At 34.1% G+C, this 19,872-nt stretch overlaps 1 protein-coding gene across 1 annotated transcript; it reads right to left on the bottom strand.

Moving 5' to 3' along the window:
• Nucleotides 1-18,625: 18,625 nt before the first annotated feature.
• Nucleotides 18,626-19,526, bottom strand: LOC112027158 (protein SPIRAL1-like 5). The gene is made up of 2 exons (XM_024059823.2): nucleotides 19,171-19,526; nucleotides 18,626-19,043 (listed from the first exon to the last, which is right to left on the bottom strand). The coding sequence occupies exons 1-2, from the start codon at nucleotides 19,417-19,419 to the stop codon at nucleotides 18,969-18,971; spliced, it is 324 nt and encodes a 107-aa protein (XP_023915591.1). The 5' UTR covers nucleotides 19,420-19,526; the 3' UTR covers nucleotides 18,626-18,968.
• Between the last annotated feature and the right edge of the window lie 346 nt (nucleotides 19,527-19,872).

Below are 19,872 nucleotides of genomic sequence, written 5' to 3'. Positions count from 1 at the left end.
GAAACCTAAAAATGACCAAAATACCCCCTAAACCTAAAAAGTGACCAAAATACCCCTTAAACCTAAAAAATGACCAAAATACCCTCAAACCTCTAAAGTGACGAAAATACCCCTAAACCTTTGAAATGACCCAAATAAACCCAAAACCACTAAAATGGCCACAAACAACGTGAAACCTCTAAAATTTCCAAAAATACCCTGAAACATCTAAAACGACCAAAATACCTCTAAACCTATAAAACGACCAAAATACCCCTCAAAATATCTAAAATGACCAACATACAACTAATCCTATAAGATGAACAAAATACACTCGAAGCCTCTAAAATTACCAAAATAGGGGTTTGGGGTATCTTAGTCATTTTTTAGGTTTACAGGTATTTTGGTCATTTTTAGTTTTACGGGGGATTTTGATAATTTTTTAGGTTTAGGGTGTATTTTTATCGACTTACAGATTTAAAGGGCTTTTTTGTCATTTTATAGGTTTCGGGAATTTGGTCATATTTTAGGTTTTGAGGATATTTTAGTCATTTTAAGGTTTAGGGGTTATTCTGGTTGTATTTAGGTTTCAGGGGTATTTTGGTCATTTTTTAGGTTTCAGGGGTATTTCAGTTAATTTTTAGGTTTCGAAGGTATATCGATTATTTTTTAGGTTTAGGGGCTATTTGGTCATTTTTAGGTTTAGGGGCTCTTTTGGTCATTTTTAGGTTTCTAGGTTATTTTGGTCAATTTTTAGACTTCGTGGTTATTTTGGCCATTTTTGAAGTTTCAGGAGTATTTTGGTTAATTTTTAGGCTTCGAGGTTATTTTGGCCATTTTTTAGGTTTCAGAGGTATTTTAGTAATTTTTTAGGTTTTGGAGGTATTTTGGACATTTGTTGGGTTTATGAGGTATTTTGGTCATTTTTAGGTTTTGGGGGTATTTTGGTCATTTTTTGGGTTTCAGCGGTATTTTGGTCATTTTATGGGTTTTGGGGTATTTTGATTATTTTTAGGTTTAGAGGTATTTTGGTCATTTTTTGGGTTCCAGGGATATTTTGGTAATTTTTAGGTTTCGGAGATATTTTCGTCATTTTTTGGTTTTAGGGATATTTTGGTAATTTTATGGGTTTTTGGGGTTTATTTTTTAGGTTTCAAGAGTATTTTGGTAATTTTTGGGTTCTAGGGGATTTTGGTCATTTTTTAGGTTTTGAGATTATTTTTGTAATTTTTAGGTTTCGGGGGTATTTTGATCATTTTTTAGGTTCTAGGGGGTATTTTGGTCATTTTTTGGGTTTCAAGGGTATTTTGGTCATTTTTTAGGTTTGGAGGTATTTTGGTAATTTTAAGGTTTTGGGGATATTTTGGTCATTTTTTAGGTTCTAGGGGGTATTTTGGTAATTTTCGGCTTTCAGGGGTATTTTGGTCATTTTTGGGTTTTGGATATTTTGGTCATTTTTTGGGTTTCGAAGGTATTTTAGTCATTTTTTTGGGTTTTGGGTATTTTAGTAATTTTAGGTTTTGGGGGCATTTTGGTCATTTTTGAAGATTTTAGAGTACTTTGGTCATTTTCACTTTAGTGGCATTTTGGTAATTTTGATAATTGGGTAATTGGATGGGTTGAGGTTTATCCATAATAATTGGGTTGGGTTGGATTTGGGTTATAAGGAATTAGTTAAATGGGTTTTAAATAGGTAAATGAGTTTTATATACCCAACCCAATTATGCCCACCCTAAACCCACCCAAACCCGCCCATTTGCCACCCCTAGGCAGTACCGATGCGCTTTTTTGGGGGCTATTATCTCTTTCTTTCTTTTTTCTTTTTCTTTTTTTTTTTCTATTCTTTTTGTTTCTTTTGATTTTCAGTACCGTTGCATTTTTTTTTTTTTCTGGGCTGTTGCTTTTTTTTTCTTTTTTTCTTTTTTGTTTCTTTTGATTTTCTAGGGCCTGGCGTGCCTTTCTTTTTTTTTTTTTTTTGGTAGTAACATTGCCTTTTTTTTGGGATATTATTTTTATTTTTTAATAAATTTGGTGATGGCTTCTTTTTTTTTTTTTTGTGTGGTTATTTGTTACTTTTTTTTTTTTTAATCAAGCTTATTCTTTAATAAGGGTATATGAGTAAATTTATTCAAATTCATTTTTTTTTTTATCTTTCCACTTTTCCACTCCCAACCAAACAAAAATGAGAGAAAATACATTTTTTTTTATCCTTCTACTTTTTTATCTTCCTACCATTTTCTATCCTCCCATTTTTTCAGCCCTCCAATCAAACAGACCCTAAAGTGAGTGAAAGAAATAATTTCTCTAGCTTATTTTCGTCAGTTTAATATACAAAATTTCAGTTATAAACTTACTAACTTAGATGTTAGTATGTTAGAATGGTCGGTGTTTCTCTATTGTTTATTTTTGAAAGGTTAAAAGATGACTTAAGTGCAATTGTTAATGCGGATTCAGTTAACTCAACTAGTAAAATCTTTGATGGTTGAACAAAAGATCTGAAATTCAATCTCTACTACACCAAAAACCGATTGGTGTCTTAATTTGATGATAAAATCCTATTATCAGAAGCGAATACCATAATTTGAAACTCTTTAAAAAAAAAAAAGTGCAATTGTTGACAAACCATTTTAGAAAATTGTCTAAAAAAAAGTGTAATTGTTACTAACCATTCTAGGAAAGCTCTTTATCATCAAGAACAAACGTCATAAATTAAAACTTTAAAAAAAAAAGTGCAATTATTAATAAACTATTTCAAAAAGGTTTTTAGGACAAAGAAAAAAGTAATTAATATTTTAATATTAGTTATTTTTATTTTCCATAAAAATTATATCAAAACGTTTTTTTAAATAAGAGATTAACAATTGGCTTAAAACTACTGGTTAATAATATCTTTCAACTTATGTTGGCCAATGAATTATGGGATGTTTAGTACTATTATTTAAACAACAATTTTTAATATTTAAAGAACATTACACATATTTTCACATATTTTTTATTCACACATATTTCTACAAAATAACAAAAATATTACTAAAAATATCTTACCAATCAGTCCATTATTGCTGACTAACAACAGTAAAAATTAATAAATATACGATGACAAGAAAAGACAAAAGACTTACCTTAACCAGCTGTAAGGCATTTTCCCAATTTTTCCTTTCTCCCTTTGAGAGTTTACTTTTAAAAAAGTGAATTTGATTTTTTTTTTTTTTTTGAAAAGAAGGTGAGTTTGATTTATGATCAACTTTGTCGGCCAGTGTAATTATTTTGCTGACTAGCAACAGTAATATGCTTAGCCACAATAATTCTTTTTCAGTCCAAGTAATATCTTTTCTGCCCTTTTTATAAGAGAGGGCCAGATTTATGGTAGTCGGTAGGAAGTGAGAACCACCACACAGCACAGCTACAAAAGAAAGAGTCAAATTTTCAATTATTGTGCTTCCTGGAAAAGGCGCAATGACAGTGTTTGGGGTCCACCACTACGCACAATTATTCATTCATTCATCCCATTGAAATCAATGGTTCACATTTGATTCACACATAGCATCCGCAGCCCAAATGCTTTATGAAATATGTTGTGATATTTTACCATTTTAATCTTCAAATGTTGCTTCAGTCGGATTTGCAAAATGTATCGATTGTAAAAAATTTTACAATACTGCTAAAGTACCTTCTTATTTTTAAGAGTATTAGTATTGGAGAATATTAATGTCAAATTTAAGGGAAATTTAGAATTTTAATCCCCAAAACTATCTGCATTGGAAAATGTTAAACAATAGTATTGCAAATTTTTTTTGTAATACTGTTATAGTGCAATTCTATGAGTATTGTAAAAAAAAAAAATTATCTGACTCTCTCTCCTCTATCTCTCCATTGCAGAACCCAAAAACCATATCACGGCGAAACAGCCAGCACCATATCCAAAAACCAACACCACAGTGAAATAGCCACCCAACACGATATCACGCCAACCCAAAAATCGAAACAGCCACCTGCAACCCAGTACCACAGAGCACAGCTAACCTAGCACCATATCACGCCATCGAGCACAGTGAAACTAACACGCCAACACCATATCACGAATTCACGATCCACAAATCACAACCATTGAGCACGGCGAAACCCACCGGATCACAACCATCGAGCACGGCGAAACCCATTTCACAAATTCGCGATCCATGACCCACGATCCACAACCCACAATCCACAATCGAAGTAGTGCGAGTACGAGCTCGTCATGGAGTGAATGAAGTTTTGGGTTTTATTAAATCCGAGTTTTGGGTTTTATGGGAAATGAAGGCTCTGGCGGAAGTTACAGATGGAAGAAAGCAGAAAATGAGAGAGAGGAGAGAGATGGGAGAGAAAAGATATAATTTTAAGATATATTATTTTATTATGTAGATATATTATTTTAATGAGTAAAAGAGGGAAATAGAAGTTTGGGATGTAGAGGTATTGTAAAATTGTATGGTATAATGATAAAATGACTTTTTAGAATTGTAAAATAGAGTAGTATTGGAATTTTCCAATGCTAATGCTCTAAGATGGTACTGTTGCAATATTGTATAATTATAAATTATTATTATATTATCTCATTCTTCTCTCTCTTCCTTTTCTCTCTTTCTTTATGCTCTTTCTTCTTCTTGCTCTCTGATTCTTCTCATTACCTTCACTATATGCTAAACTCTCTAACAACTCTCTAGATCGGCATGGTGGGTTTCTAGATTGGCGAGATCGGCGATGGTGGGTCTCTGCATTTTTCCTTCTTCGACAACTCTCTAGATCGGCATGGTGGATTTCTAGATCGGCACGGTTGAGTTGGAGATCGGCGTGGTGGGTTTTTAGATTGGCGAGATCGGCAGTGGTGGGTCTTTGCGTTTTTCCTTCTCCGACAACTCTCTCTCTCTCTCTTTCATTTTTCCTTCTTCGCGTGGGTCAACAAAATCAACTTCCTTCGAGCTTCAACGGTGGTGGGTCTGGTTTTTGATCGTGGGTTGCTGTGTTTTTTTTTTTTTTTTTTTGGTGTTGATGATAGATTATGGGTTGTCGGTGGTGGTGATGGTGTCAGGCATGTGTAGTGCAATAGTGGTGGTGATTGTGGTTCTTGAACAGAAAGAAAGAGAGAGAAAGAATAAATAATGTGTTGTATTGTATGATGGTGATTGTGAGATATATTATTTTATTGTGTAGAAATATTATTTTAATGAATAAAATAGGAAAATAAAAGTTGGGATGCTGGAAGTATTGTAAAATTGTATTGTATAATTGATAAAGTGACTTTTTATGATGGTAAAATAGGATGAGATGAGATTTCCGACTGTGGATGCTCTAAAGGGCTCGCACACCTTAAAATCAAAAGATGATTTTTTTTTTTTTTTAATATAAGTGATAGATTTAATTAAAATATTTTATTTTTTATACTATTTAAGACATATTTATATTATTATGTAAGAGACTTCTCTTGTTTGGATAAGATTTTTTTGTTTCAAAATATCTCTATACTTCTCGATTTAAGTAGAGACAAAACTAAAAGATAGTATGGTAAAAATACATGTCTAATTTGCACTAAAATATTGCCTACAAAATAGGAACACTCTTCTACTAACCCACTTCTTCAAAACAAATATAAGTTTATTATTTTTTTAAATAGAAAAATAAGTTAAGCACCCCCACATTTATCCAAAAACAAATCTAAATATATAAAAAAACTAAATAGTAGTTATTAAAAAAAAACTAAACTAAATAGATATATACATGTGTGTATATATATATATGTGGGGCCAGAAGATCGGGCAGCCTTGGCCCACTTTAGACTAGGCCCAAATGGCCCACGCCGAAGATGCGGGAGGGATCCGAGGATGAAAGCACAAGGACCACCCCCCCCAAAGGAGATTCCTTTGCCGTCCGAGGAGAGGAGGACCCAGTACCACGCGTTGGCAACAGAAGTGTGGAGAAGGGGCAAACCCTAGGCGAACTGTCACCTCGGCATTGAATGCGCTCACCTAACCCTCCTGGCCGCATTAATGGGGACGTAACCCCTTGGCAGGGAAACATCGATCAGGGTGAGCCACTCGAGCACGGATATGACCTCTGATGGGACAGGCAGCCAGAGGGGAAGCCAATGGATGATCAACAGGAGTAGGAAGAGAGTAATATATAAGAAAATGTGAGCAAAGTGTAAAGGGGGGGGGGGGAAAAGAAAGGAGGAGAACCGGGGAAACAAGCCTCCTCGGCCATGGGCCGAGGAGCATCCCTCAGTTGTAAATTAGTCTAAGTATTTTTTCAATAAAAGAAAGAGTAGTTCACGCCTGGTGAGGGCCGGCGAGCGCCTAAACCTTCGATCTACTCTCTACAAATTCACTGTTCTGGGTTTGTTGGGCCTTAAGCCTATATCTTTTGGGCTACAAAATCGGACCCTACAATTGGCGCCGTCTGTGGGAAGGATTAGTGCGCTGGCCAGTGCAACAGGCGATTGTTCTAAATAATCATTCTACAGAAGATCGGTGGTGATGCAAAAAAAAAAAAAAAAAAAAAAAAAAAATCCTTAATTTTGCGTTAAGATTTTGTCAACATGCATAACAAGAGGGTAAAATTTTACCGTTCTGGGGCTTTATCGTCTCTTCTTTTGCTCCCGTCACTGATCCGACGATCTTGATGATCCCTTTTTGTCCCTGCGCTCTCATCCTTCCTCCTTTTGTCTCCTATTCTTTCTGTGTCCCCTATGGCTACTAAGGCATCTTCTGCATTCTAGTACTTTTGTACCTTCAGGAGCATCTCGGCCATCGTCTTTAGGGGCTTCTTTGCCAGTGATGCGACGAACTCCCTGGATCTGAGTCCCGCCTTGAAAGTTGTCAGCTCATACCTTGTCATCAGCTTCGTCCACTTCCAACGTTGTCCCTGGTGAAGCGTTTCACATAAGACCTTAGGTTTCCTTTTCTCTTGTTTGATGGTGATAAATGGTCAGTTGGTCTCTTCGGGCGTTGTCCTCCAAGGAAGTGACGCAAGAAAGCGTTACTCAACTTCTCGAAGTTGTCAATGGACGAGGTAGGCAGTTTAGTGAACCATTCCCTCGCAGCTCCTTTAAAGGTGGTAGGAAAGGAACAGCATAATATCTCATCAGGGGGTGCTGAAGTCCTAATGTCGTTTTAAAGGTGTTGAGGTGATCCTGAGGATCTTTGAGCCCGTCAAATGGCTCAAGTTGTGGCAGCCGAAATTTCGACGGTACTGGCATCCTAAGACTGCCGCTGTGAAAGGCGAGTCTGTTGCCTTGACCAACCTACCCACACTCTGGTCCGTCTTTTCTCTGATGGCGTTTCTCAATTCATCCATCTCCTTCCTCATTTCTTGAAGGAAATCTGAATTCTGTTCCGCTGGAGTAGTGGCCTTGGGTGGTCACTCCTCCTATGGCTATTTCCCTCGTCCTCAGTGTTGTTTTTGGACCGATTCTCCTCTTGTTGAAGTCGCAGTCTCATTTCCTGATTTTGCCTAGTGAGCTCTTCAACGGTAGCTGCGAGGGTCTGGACTTGCTGAGCCAAGGTCGCAGAATCTTGATAGGGACTCCATCTGAAGGTAACAATTGATTGGAAACTACTTTTCGAACTTGAACACAAAAATAGCATTTCCCACAGACGACGCCAAACTGATGAAGCATAAGTTTGTCAGTCGAGGTGATCAAATGGAGATACCCTTCTGCCTGCGTGAGAATGCTTTCCAAAGGTGGTTACTGGTGTGGTGCCTGCCACAGCGCCTCCGATGCTTAAGTCAGTTTATAGATAGAAGTGCAGTGTCTCAAGAATAAAAAGAATTGCTATGGTGGTTTTTCCGTACCTCTTTGCCTTGCGACGTATGGCCTTTATATATATACTCTTAAGGCTCCTAGCTGTTGGAGTAGTTATAAGGTCTAAATACTTTTGGGAGTAACACTTGATGCTGTGTAATGGCCTTTAATGTGCTCCAACAGCTTGTACAGTTGGCCTTGTAACCGTCTTGCATTGAATAGCGGATCTTGTCCTCGTCCGTGATGTGAAGTCTTTGCTCGTCTGGATTTGTTCGTCATTATAATTAACTTCGTCAATGTAAAGCGATTGCGTCAGTCCTATCAGAAATAGTTCCAGGCAAGAAATTTGGGAAGGACATAATGAGCCTAAAATGTAAAAACTGTCATGTTATGTGTGATTAAGATGATAAGCTACCTGTTTGGAAGCATCACAAGCAAAGGTTCAAGAGCATCTAGTGTTACAATCCATAGGATACTGTAGTACCTAAAAAGCACAAGACAACAAAATAATAAAATAAATAAATAAATAAAGCCTTCAGTTTTGTGTAGGATAAAGAATCACTTGCAAGTTTCTGCTATATCTTCCATTCAAAAGAATCACTTGCAAGCAAAGTGTATGGGCAATTATCAGTGAGTGAAGTGCACGCATCCTGACTTCAACTTTGAGAAATAGAATTTGAAAAATGAAGCAGTCAAATTCCAAAATTTTACCAAAGCTCTTTCCCAGAAAGGACCGAGAGGTACATATTCCCATGCCTTAATATCTCTAGTTGTCAAAGACAACTTCTTATTAATATAACAAAAAAAACCTTCCAAAACAACACTGACAGAATAAAAGAAAGACAAAAAAAAAAAAAAAAAGGAATACAGAAATCAGAAATGATTTTTTGGTTGAATGTGTTTAATTTTTACAAAACCTAGGTTTTAGATTTTTTACTTTATTTTATTTTTTAGTTTTTTATGTTACGAGAGGAGAGAGATATAAAAGGGTAGCAAAAATATAAATTTACTCATGTTTTTAACAGAGGTGAATAATTGGAGACAAATAGAGTTTACTTCACTTGGGTAAAATGTCAATTTTTAAATCACAAGTAGGCAATGTTTTTCGGGCAAACCACAAGTGAGCAAAGTGTAATTTTCTTAATTTTTTAAGAGTAAAATCTAATAGAGGTTGAATTGTGTGTGTGTATATATATAATTGGTATATAATACACACACAATATTATAGTAATAGTATACCGGTACAATGCATAGGCTAATAATTAAACAACATTTGTAAATTGTAAGCCAAAGAATATATTTTAATAACACAAATAAAATTCAAAAATAAAATAATAAAACAGCTTTAAAATACATGGAGAAAGAAAATCATATATGATCAAGTTTTTATCAAAACCAAAAATTCTAATAAATTGGGGTGATTATTCAAAAAAAAATAAAAAATTTGCCTAGAGGAACTAGGACTTTGATGTCTCAGCTTGATGACAGTCAAAAGTCATTTTCAAGGAGTGATTTTGTTGGTGTGGATTCTGGTCAGAGAGAAGAAATTTAGTGACTTGAATTTTATGGTTCAAAAAATATGTAGTGAAAGACAATTTTGAAGGGTTTTGGGACTCATGTTTTCATGAGGATCATCAAATGGTTGGAAGCTTCTTTCTAGTGATGAAAAGATGGTAATTAGATGTGAAAATGATAAGACATCCCCCTCAATATCCTTGAGAAATAATTTCAGTTAGATTATTCAATAAGATATAGTTTGATGTTTGAGGCCTTGCTTCACTATTTAAAGTTGATTCCTCCTGAACTTCGTTGGCTAGGCGAGAGTCCTTCCCTCTCTTAGAGCATCCGCAGCCCAAATGCCATATGGCATATGTTGAGATGTTTTACCATTTTTGCTTTCAAATATTGCTCCAGTTGGACTTGCAAAATGTCCCAATAGTAAAAAAATTTACAATACTGCTGCAGTCCCAATTGTAGCAACATTGTATAATTGAAAATTATTATTATATTATCTCATTTCTCTCTCTCTTTCTTTCTACTCTCTCTTCTTCTTGCTCTCTTATTCTTCTTGCTCTCTTTCTTTCACTTAAGGCTACTCCGGCAACTCTCTAGATCGGCGAGTAGCGAGATCGGCGTGGTGGGTCTCCGCGTTTTTCTTCTCTGGCAACTCTCTCTCTCTTTCATTTTTCCTTCCCCACATGGGTCAACAAAATCAACTTCCTTCAAGCTTCCCAGTGGCGAATCCGCTTTCTTCGAGCTTTGGCGGTGGTGGGTCTGATTTTTGACCGTGGGTTGCTATGTTTTTTTTTTTTGTGGTGTGATGGTCGGAGAGTGGTGGTGGTGGTGTGGTGGTGGTGTTGATGGTCGGAGAGTGCAGTAGGTGCAGTGGTGTGGGTTTGGTCTTTTTTTTTTTTTGTGTGGTGTTGATGGACAGAGAGGGTGGTGGTGGTGATGGTCGGAGAGGGCAGTAGGTGGGTTTGATATTTTCTCTGGGTTTTTTTTTTTTTTTGGTGTTGACAGCAGATTGTGGGTTGTCGGTGGTGGTGTCAGGTGTGTGCAGTGCAGCGGTGATGATGATTGTGATTCTTGATCAACAGAAAGAAAGAGAGAGAAAGAATAAATAATGTGTTGTATTGTATGATGGTGATTGTGAAATATATTATTTTATTGTGTAAAAATATTATTTTAATGAGTAGAATAGGGAATAAAAGTTGGGATGCTGGGAGTATTGTAAAATTGTATTGTATAATTGATAAAGTAGCTTTTTGAGATGGTAAAAAAAAAAAGAGATGAGAATTCCGGCTGTGGATGCTCGTATCTAGTTTGTTCTCTTGTGGAGAAAGTCTAACTCTCATTTAGTTCAAACCTAGCCCGTTGGAGTCTAAGGGTTGTGGGGTGGCTTCCTTCCAAGAGTGGAGTGAGTTTTCTTGGTGATGATTTTAAGCCGCCAAAAGTCTCTTAGGTTGTGTTTGGAAACTTGAATTTAGATTTGAATTTGGATTTTAAATTAATAGATTGAAATGCATTGATTTCAAATCCTTTAATTTTAAGAGTTATTTCAAATCCAAACATTTTAAAGATTTTAAATCCTTGGTGGATTTGTCAAATTCAAATTCTTTATCTTTTTAAACTTCTCAAACAAGTTATTTGAATTTTAATTACCAAAATCTAAATTCAAATGCCAAAATCATATCATCTAAACACACCTTTAAGAGTTTCGGGTTTTTTTTTTTTTTTTTTTTTTCAAGTCTAGACCCCAATTTTTGTGTGTGAAGCGACCATTTTGCCCTTAGAAATTTGGTTGTCTTTTACGTCAAACTCTCGATTTCTTTTAGTGGCATGAAATGACCTTTTTCTTTCTTTGGTTTTGTGAAATGACAATTTTAGCCTTAATATATTAAGGCTAAAATTCAATTTCTAGTTTCTAGTATAGACTAGAAAGTAGAAATTGAATTTTTTTTTTCCCGATTATAAAATGGGGTCTTTAGATTTATTTATGTATTTAGTTGGGTTTGTATGTGATATCTTCATATTTCTTTTATAAAAAAAAAAAAAAAAAAAAAAAAAAAAAAAAAAAAAAAGTCTATTTGCCACACAAATTAGTTGAGAGTAATTTGAAGATCTGGTTTGAGGGAGCAATTTGTTTGTATCGCAAGAATCCAGTTGAACAATTACAAGGGTTAGTAAAGTGTTCCGACATGATTTTTGATTTTTTTCCTATTAGTCCACATCAAATTGGTAAAGCCCAATTCAAGGGACAAGGGGTCCATGACCATGAGAGAAAAAACAAAAGGCTCAAGCCTAAACAGTATCCTGGATGAGGTTTCAGTACATGAAACAAAGCAAGAGTGGCTACCACAGAAAGCAGAAAGGTTTCAGTGGTCACAAAATCTATCAAGGCATCACGACTGTGACTCACAAAACTGGACTTTGAAGTTCGACCATCCCTCCACAAATTTTCCACATCCCATCTTCCACAAACTCAAAAGCTCTTAAGCTTACAAACAACCATAATTAAAAAAAAAAAAAAAAAAAAAAAAAAAAAAAAAAAAAACCCACACAAAGTGCACCACTCGACTTGTCCTATCTTCTCACCTACTCATTGGTTCTTGCTCAAAATGCTATGTGTGTCAAATCCGCAGAGTTGCTCACTCGATATGTCCCAAGTCTATGAAAGTTAAGCCATGAAAAAAACCAACCTTAATTTTAATATTCACTAACCCATATTGATTATTATACTGTGTGATAAATGATTATGTATTAATCCTCCAAAATGCAGGAGGAACGAGTGAAGGAATACTAGTACTGTCCAATGTTTGCTAGGCAGGCTTTTGAAAATAATATAAGGGGAACAGACACTAGTAGATTATGACCCCTCGTTTTTGTACAGAACTCTTTCACTGCTTTTATTAAGTAATTAAAGTACCAGTAAACCAAAAAAAGGATACCTACACAAATAAATATTGTAAGAGTATTATAAAATATAAATATAAATTGTGTTGAAATTTAAAATAAATTAAATTAGATTTCCAGATCAATTTCATGTTTAAAGGAAAATTGATTTAAAATATATTAATTAATTTAAATTAGATGTATATAATCAACTGCTTATATAGTTATATTTAGGAACTAGGTTAATTATAATTATAATTATATATATTTGGATTTATTTCCTTGTATCTTTGCACATGTATAATATGCAGTGAATAGAAACTGATATATGCATGCTACATAGTGAATAGAGAATTCATCTTACCATTTCTTTCCTATTAACTATTACACTTCTTAGCTAACTCTAATGACACCTTTGATTGATGATAGATTGGATTTATTTTCTGTTTTACTTCTTGAAAGTCAATATCAAGTAGCAAAGACTTGACATGGTGAGGATTTTGATTTCTCTTGTAGCACATCATAGTTGGAAAATATACCAAGTATTATTCAAAAAAAAAAAAAAAATACCAAGTAGATGTTAAATTGCATTCTTAAATGGCATACTTGAAGAAGAGGTCTATGTAGCCATGGTGAGGATTTTGATTTCTCTTGCAGCACATCATAGTTGGAAAATATACCAAGTATTATTCCAAAAAAAAAAAAAACCAAGTAGATGTTAAATCGGCATTCTTAAATGGCATACTTGAAGAAGAGGTGTATGTAGAGCAGCCTGAAGGTTTTGTGGTTGAAGGAGAAGAAGAAAAGGTGTATCGTTTGAAGAAAGCTTTATATGGGCTAAAGTAAGCTCCTCGAGTTTGGAATTCTCGTATTGATAGCTATTTTCAAGAAAGTAGTTTTGTCAAGTGTCCTTATGAACATGCAGTCTACATCAAGAAGAATGCCCATGGTGAAATTCTTATAGCTTGCCTTTATGTTGATGATTTTTTATTCACAAGTAATAGTCAGCAAATGTTCATGAGTTTAAACAAGCTATGTTCAAGGAGTTCGAGATAAACGACTTTGGACTTATGTCATTTTTTCTTGGGATTGAGGTACGACAGCAACCAGATGGCAATTTCATATGTCAAAAAAAAAATATGCAAAGGAATTGCTTGACAAATTTAACATGAAAAATTGCAATGTTGTTAATACACCGTTGCAATGGATCTAAAATTGACAAGAGAAGGAGAAGGGAAAATTATAGATCCAACTCTATTTAGGAGTTTGATTGGAAGTTTAAGGTACCTCTCAATCACAAGGCCAGATATTGTTTATAGTGTTGGTCTTTTGAGTAGATATATGGAGAAACCAAAGGAATCTCACTGCAATAAAGAGGATTTTAAGATATATAAAAGGTACCATGGATTTTGGTCTTTTATATTCATATAATAATGGTGCCACATTATATGGATATTCATATAGTGATCGGGGAGGTGATCAAGATGAAAGGAAAAGCACTACAGGATATGTTTTCTATCTTGGATCAACAACTTTCACTCGGATGTCCAAAAAGCAAAGTATTGTAGCTTTGTCAATATGTGAAGCTGAATATGTGGCAGCATCTTCTTCTATTTGTGAAGCCATATGGTTGAAGAATTTATTAAAAGAATTTGATCCTCCACAAGAAGAATCCATAATTATTTATGTGGATAACAAGTCTGCCATAGAACTTTCTAAAAATCCAGTTCAACAGGGAAGGAGCAAACATATTGACATGAAGTATCATTTCTTGAGAGATTATGTGAAATAGAAAGTTGTGAAGCTCCAGTATTGCAATATAGAAGAGCAAGTAACAGACATTTTTACCAAAGCCTTACCAGTTGATAGATTCAGAAGATTGAGAACAATGCTTGGTGTGAAGATGCTTTTGGTTTCAGGGGAAGTGTTGGAAGTGGTAAACCAAAAGGTGTCTCTTGATATTTCAAAACAGTTTGTGTCTTTTGTTTTTCCATAACTGTTTGTGTCTATTGTCATTACATAACGTTTGTGTTTTTGAGTCTTCCACATTCTAAAATTTTTTGTTATAAAACAAAGAGTCATGACAATAATGACAGCTCTTATAACTTCACCTTATAAAAAGGGGATAGATGTATGATGTGAAAGTGTGTGAGAGAAAAAAGTTATAGTGAGCTCTCAAGGAAGTAGCCTAATCTCTTTGTTTGTGAGTTTGAAGTACTCTAATAAAATTTTCATTCCTCTTTTTTTTGTGAGTACTTTGTTGAATTTTAAGTCATAGTTTTATAAAGTCAACAATAACACCTGCTTCACAATGAAAAACATTTTTAAAACAATTTTAATTACTACATACTATATATCATATATATAGTATAATTATCTCTCAATATATATATATATATATATCATATATAGTACAATTTACTCAATTTTGACTGAACATACTTTCTAAAAGCACTCCCAAACAAGGGACTCATATCATATTTTTTAAAATCCCGAAAATGAAAAACGTAAAATAAAAGAATCTTCCAATGACAAGCATGAGACTCTAGGTATAAGATTCTATGTCAAATGCAGCCATATATGTAGGCCTCAATGCCATTGGAAGTTTTCAACTGGCAATAGAATCTATTCATGCCAAGCTCTACAGATGGTGGGGTGCCATTGATTAAGGTATCGGGGTCCAGAGAGCCACGATATGTCACTTACTCTTGGTGGTGCCCATTTCATTTTTCTCTTGAATATTGAATATTTACTGTAATCAACGGCATATGATTACTTGGTCAGCAGTACTGCCAATAAATATGCGTTTGGAATGACTACTCGTGTAATGCATTCTGAATAGAGGTTCTAAACACAACCTTAATTGTGTTATGCATCATCAATCAGGTGCTAAGGCACCATTTAAGATATAAACAAGAAGGATTTATTGGAGAGACACCATGACACTTTCTCTTGCTGTTGCAGGTTTCATTTTTTTTCTTGTCAATCTACCATTTGATCAATACCATTTGATTACTTGGTCTGGCACGATTAAACTTTTCAGTGGCTGACGAGACTCCACGAGAGCCCCAAACTACTGCCCTATCAACAGCTAAGCATGTTAACCACAGAGAATTGTGTCATTAACCTAATTTATCTCGTGCTTAACATCACTAAAGCAATGGAAGCAGCCTCCCATGAACACATAAATGTAGTCGTTAACAACAGAAGTAACTTAATTAAGAACATTGCACACTTTTGAATTTGACACTGGCAAGGAATGAGCCTTTCCTCTACATATACTGTGAAGCATTTGTTGTATCTAAGCACATATTCATGTCACTTCAAAAAGAAAAGGAAAAAAAAAGCTTATTCTGATTACTAAGAACATTGTTATCCTGAACCATATGCAGTATCCAGAACAATATCCTTTCGTTCCTGAGAAGGATACGAAATATTTGTGTTTAACAAATCATTAACAAAAATTTTCAGTTTAATTATTATGGTGCTTTAACCCATCTACTGCATGCAGAGTATACGTACAGTAAGTATTATTCTAAAGGATTATTATGAAAGAGATTTCAAGAGAGGTCGACAGTTGCTCTTTTCAGTCAAATAGCATCTCAACTCAACTTTAATCCCAATCAAATTCGGGTCAGTGATTCATATAAACTAATCGGAATATACCATTTATCCTCATTACATCTGATCTATATACATACTTCTTTAATTAACATATCTTTCCTCAATATTTCTGCCCTTAACTATTTTAAGCTAGCCTCTCTCTACCTCTTTATATTCCTTCATTTTTATTAGATCACTTACTTTTACTGACCTATTAATTGTTATGATTTGAGACTACAAAGAATATTTTCACACAAACATGTTCACATAAGACAACAATATTTAATGTGATTTGACCAACTCCAAGTCTATACCAAAGTGCAACATCAACCAAAATCTACTATCAATAATATAGATTGCATCCACACTCAACCAAACCTGACATATTAACCAAACTCCATACTCACACATAACACTCATAATCCTCTAAAAAATAAATAAAACCCCTCACAAATACAAACAAATTCATAAACCTCATACACACAAACTCACAATCCCAAATTCTTAATACGCCCAACAACTCTCATACAAAAATAGACAGACACTCAAATTACTCTTCAAAGAAACTCACTTTATATGCTTTTAGGAGTTTTCTCCTCTCTCCATATGGGATAACCTTTAGGGTAAAACCACTAAACACTTTGCAATGCCTATTTATAAGGTTTAAATTTATTCTTATAGATAAGATAAATATTCAACTACTTCTTCTTTAAAATTTTCTTTTTATATGAAGGAAAATTCACTTTCTTCCACACCAAGGAATTTGAAACAATTTCTAGTACTAATCAGTCTTTATTACATATGATCAAACCATCTTACGTATTTCTATGATATCTTTTCCTCAATAGAAGTTACCCCAAACCAAACTACAAGTAGATGATTTCAATCTTTAATCTTTTTTTTTTGTCTTCTCACTAATCACTATTATTAATATTCTAATTTCAGCTACGTTCCACTTCTTAACAAACTTAGCCGTTATAGACGAAAATAATTACTGCTAAAGCCTGGTTACACAGCTATATCAGTGTATTTATTGTAGTACTTGTCCCTATTGAATCTTTGATCAGGTATCAGCATTAAATAAGTCTGCATGCTTGTGTATATACATGAACTTAAGCTAATATGCTCGGATATGAGGCTTTACTCTTGACAGCTCTTACTTCATTATTGTAACTTTTTAACTTATCTGTAATATAACTAACTTGTGGAACAATCAGTTGATTGTGTGGGAAACAAAAGCTAACAGCAAATGACTGTTGGCATAGTGGTAGCAAGCACATAATGAGACCTCATATCATGATTTCAAACCTCCATGGTGTTAACCATACCAGTTGGGAATTGGGATATATAGCTCATCTAATGCATGGGGATTGGGATAGCTCTTGTTGGCTGCAGTGTATCGTTTTCTTCTTTTCTTTTCAAAATAATTTGTTCACATCTATTTTACTTCTGAACTCCCAAAAAAAAGCAGTGATTTTGTGTGCAAACAAATCCAATCTGATAGTTCTATGAAAGATATTAGACAAGAACATCAAAATTTTCTTTTTCTTGACCACAATCCTTATTGCAGCTAGTTGAATAATAACATATACATTCAATTCTTAATCATAAGTTGATTGTGAGTTCTGATAAATTACTATTAGTCCATAAGGCTTAAATTGATTAAAAAAAATGATGAATTTAATTATTTAAAACTATTATCCCAACAAACTAAATAACAAACATATAGAATATAAACATTTTTTATTTATGAATTTATTGAAAAATTTTAGCACTTTTTCCTGATTGATCATGTTCATCTGATTATTTGCATATTTTATATATGGGTTTTGATGATTTTATTCATTGGTATGATAATGGACTAATTAAATTAGTTCCTAATGTTTATGGTCAAATATAGAATGTATCAAATGTCATTTTATTTACATATCTCACTGACCACGATGAAGTACTACACTTATGTGGAATATTATAGGAAATTTATAACATAATTATGTTAAGTTAAATATCATATTGATTTTGATGATAACTCTTTTTGAGAGAGAGTTTTAGTTTATGACATCTGTTTCTGATAATTGCTCATTATCATTAGATTAAGACACCAATTAGTTTTGGTGTAGACCGAAATTGAACTCCAAAATAATGGCAGTAAAAAAGATATAGTACAAACTAAATCAAAAGAAGCAGCTCAACTGTTTTAGTGAATGCATCAACTGCACTTCACCTATTAAATTTCTGATTGGCAAGCCTATGTTTGCAACTGAATGCATGAACTTCACCTATTAAATTTCTGATTGGCAAGCCTATATATGCAAGTGAATGTATCAACTTCAATTCACTCTTATTGGCAAGCCTATATATGCAACTATTTCTTTTTTTCTTTTTCTTTTTTTGGAATCATATGCAACTATTTCATGTCACAAGTCTTCAGTTTCTTTAATAACAATAAAGAAAGGGTAAAGGAAAAGAAAATATATAAAACCTCCAAGCTCAGTTCCAAAATAAGTTCTTACTGTTTTCTTTTCCCAAAAAAGAAAGGTTCTTACTATAAGCCAAAGAGTAAAAGTAGTTGAGACTCAAATTGAAGTGTTAATTAATTGGTTCTATTCCATTTAAAAAACAGTTAAATGGTTCTATGGCCATGTAACATGCACAAACGATTCATTGAATGTATGTGTTTAATTCACACACAAACAACTAGCTAGCACATGCTTTAACTAGTTGGCATCATATATGATCAGACAAATCCATAGACAAATGTCTTGGAAAGAGTAAACAATACAGAAAGGATTAAAAAATAAAATAAAATAAAAGAGTAAGAACTTCTTAAATAAATAATATGTCTACATATGGAAAGAGGTATCAACAGGAAGCTAAAATGGAAAGTTCACTTTATTGTTTCCAAATATGGCCATCAACAAAGTTCACCGCAGTGTTATTATAATTGAAGTATCTGAAAACTCACACACTGACAAGAACTTTTTCCTTATTATAGACGGTAGGACATGAACGCACTACTTACATATACAGACTGACCTATCTGCATCATTAGACAATCCACACACATATTATTAGAAATTCAAACACCATATTAATTCTCAACTCCAACACTGATGGGAACTGAGTCCCTTATTTTACATAGCAATCAAAACCCACAAAACAGCTGCACCAAATCATCCAATATTAGAGCTAGAGTTTTTGGAGAAAAAGATATATATTACTTATCTCCAAACAAGTAACCGAGAGATGAATCTCCTCCAGGAACTGATTTCACTTTTGTTGATGGACGATCCTGAAGTGTTATGCAGAAAATAAAATAAAAAAAATTGTATGTAAGATAAGGTGCAAATGCTTATGCATAGATCATTCATAAATTAAATAAAAAATAAAAAATAAAAATAAAAACAACAACAACTTACAGTTATGAAGTTTCCTGAATTTTGGCCTTGAGCACGGTGATAGTTGTTTGAAACTTTTTGTTTCTCTGTAGGAGAACGACTGTCAGGAGGCTTCTCTGTGGTGGTAGTAGTAGTAGTAGTACTATCAATACCATATGGAGGAGGGTTAACAGGCCGTGGTGGAGGAGAAGCGGTACTTGGTTGCTCATCAGAGCCAAAGAGGTAGCCCAAGGAACTCTGCCCGCCGCCATAGCTTCCGCCTCTACTCATGGCTGACTCTAAGATCTGTTAATCGAGTAATTACAAATTAACAAGGGGAACAAGGCCAGAGAACCCTAATATATATATTGTGTTCTCCTTTCGTTTTGTGTATGTATGTATGTATATATGCTTTAATGTTGATGTGTTGTTGATGATGATAGGCACTTTTCCCAATTCATTATGTTCATAATTAAACAGTGAGACCAACTTTGAGCGTGATGTTGCACTGTAGTTTCAGTGCTACATTGGTAATCCAATGGATTAATTAACTTGATGCATGCTTAAGTGTATGTATGCCATTGTCTTGGATTAATTTGTCATTGTAGACAGTAGTCATGGTACGTACCGATGGTTAATATCTTGTGAATATGCTTTCATCACGCGGACGAAAATCAAAGTCATTAATCACAAAAAGTTGTGTAAGCAACCATGAAATTACATTAGTTTATCACCTCCTTTGAT

This window comes from Quercus suber, unplaced genomic scaffold (assembly GCF_002906115.3).
Source record: "Quercus suber isolate HL8 unplaced genomic scaffold, Cork oak 2.0 scaffold_6, whole genome shotgun sequence".
Taxonomy (NCBI): Eukaryota; Viridiplantae; Streptophyta; class Magnoliopsida; order Fagales; family Fagaceae; genus Quercus; species Quercus suber.
This window is presented reverse-complemented; position numbering and strand designations above follow the sequence as displayed.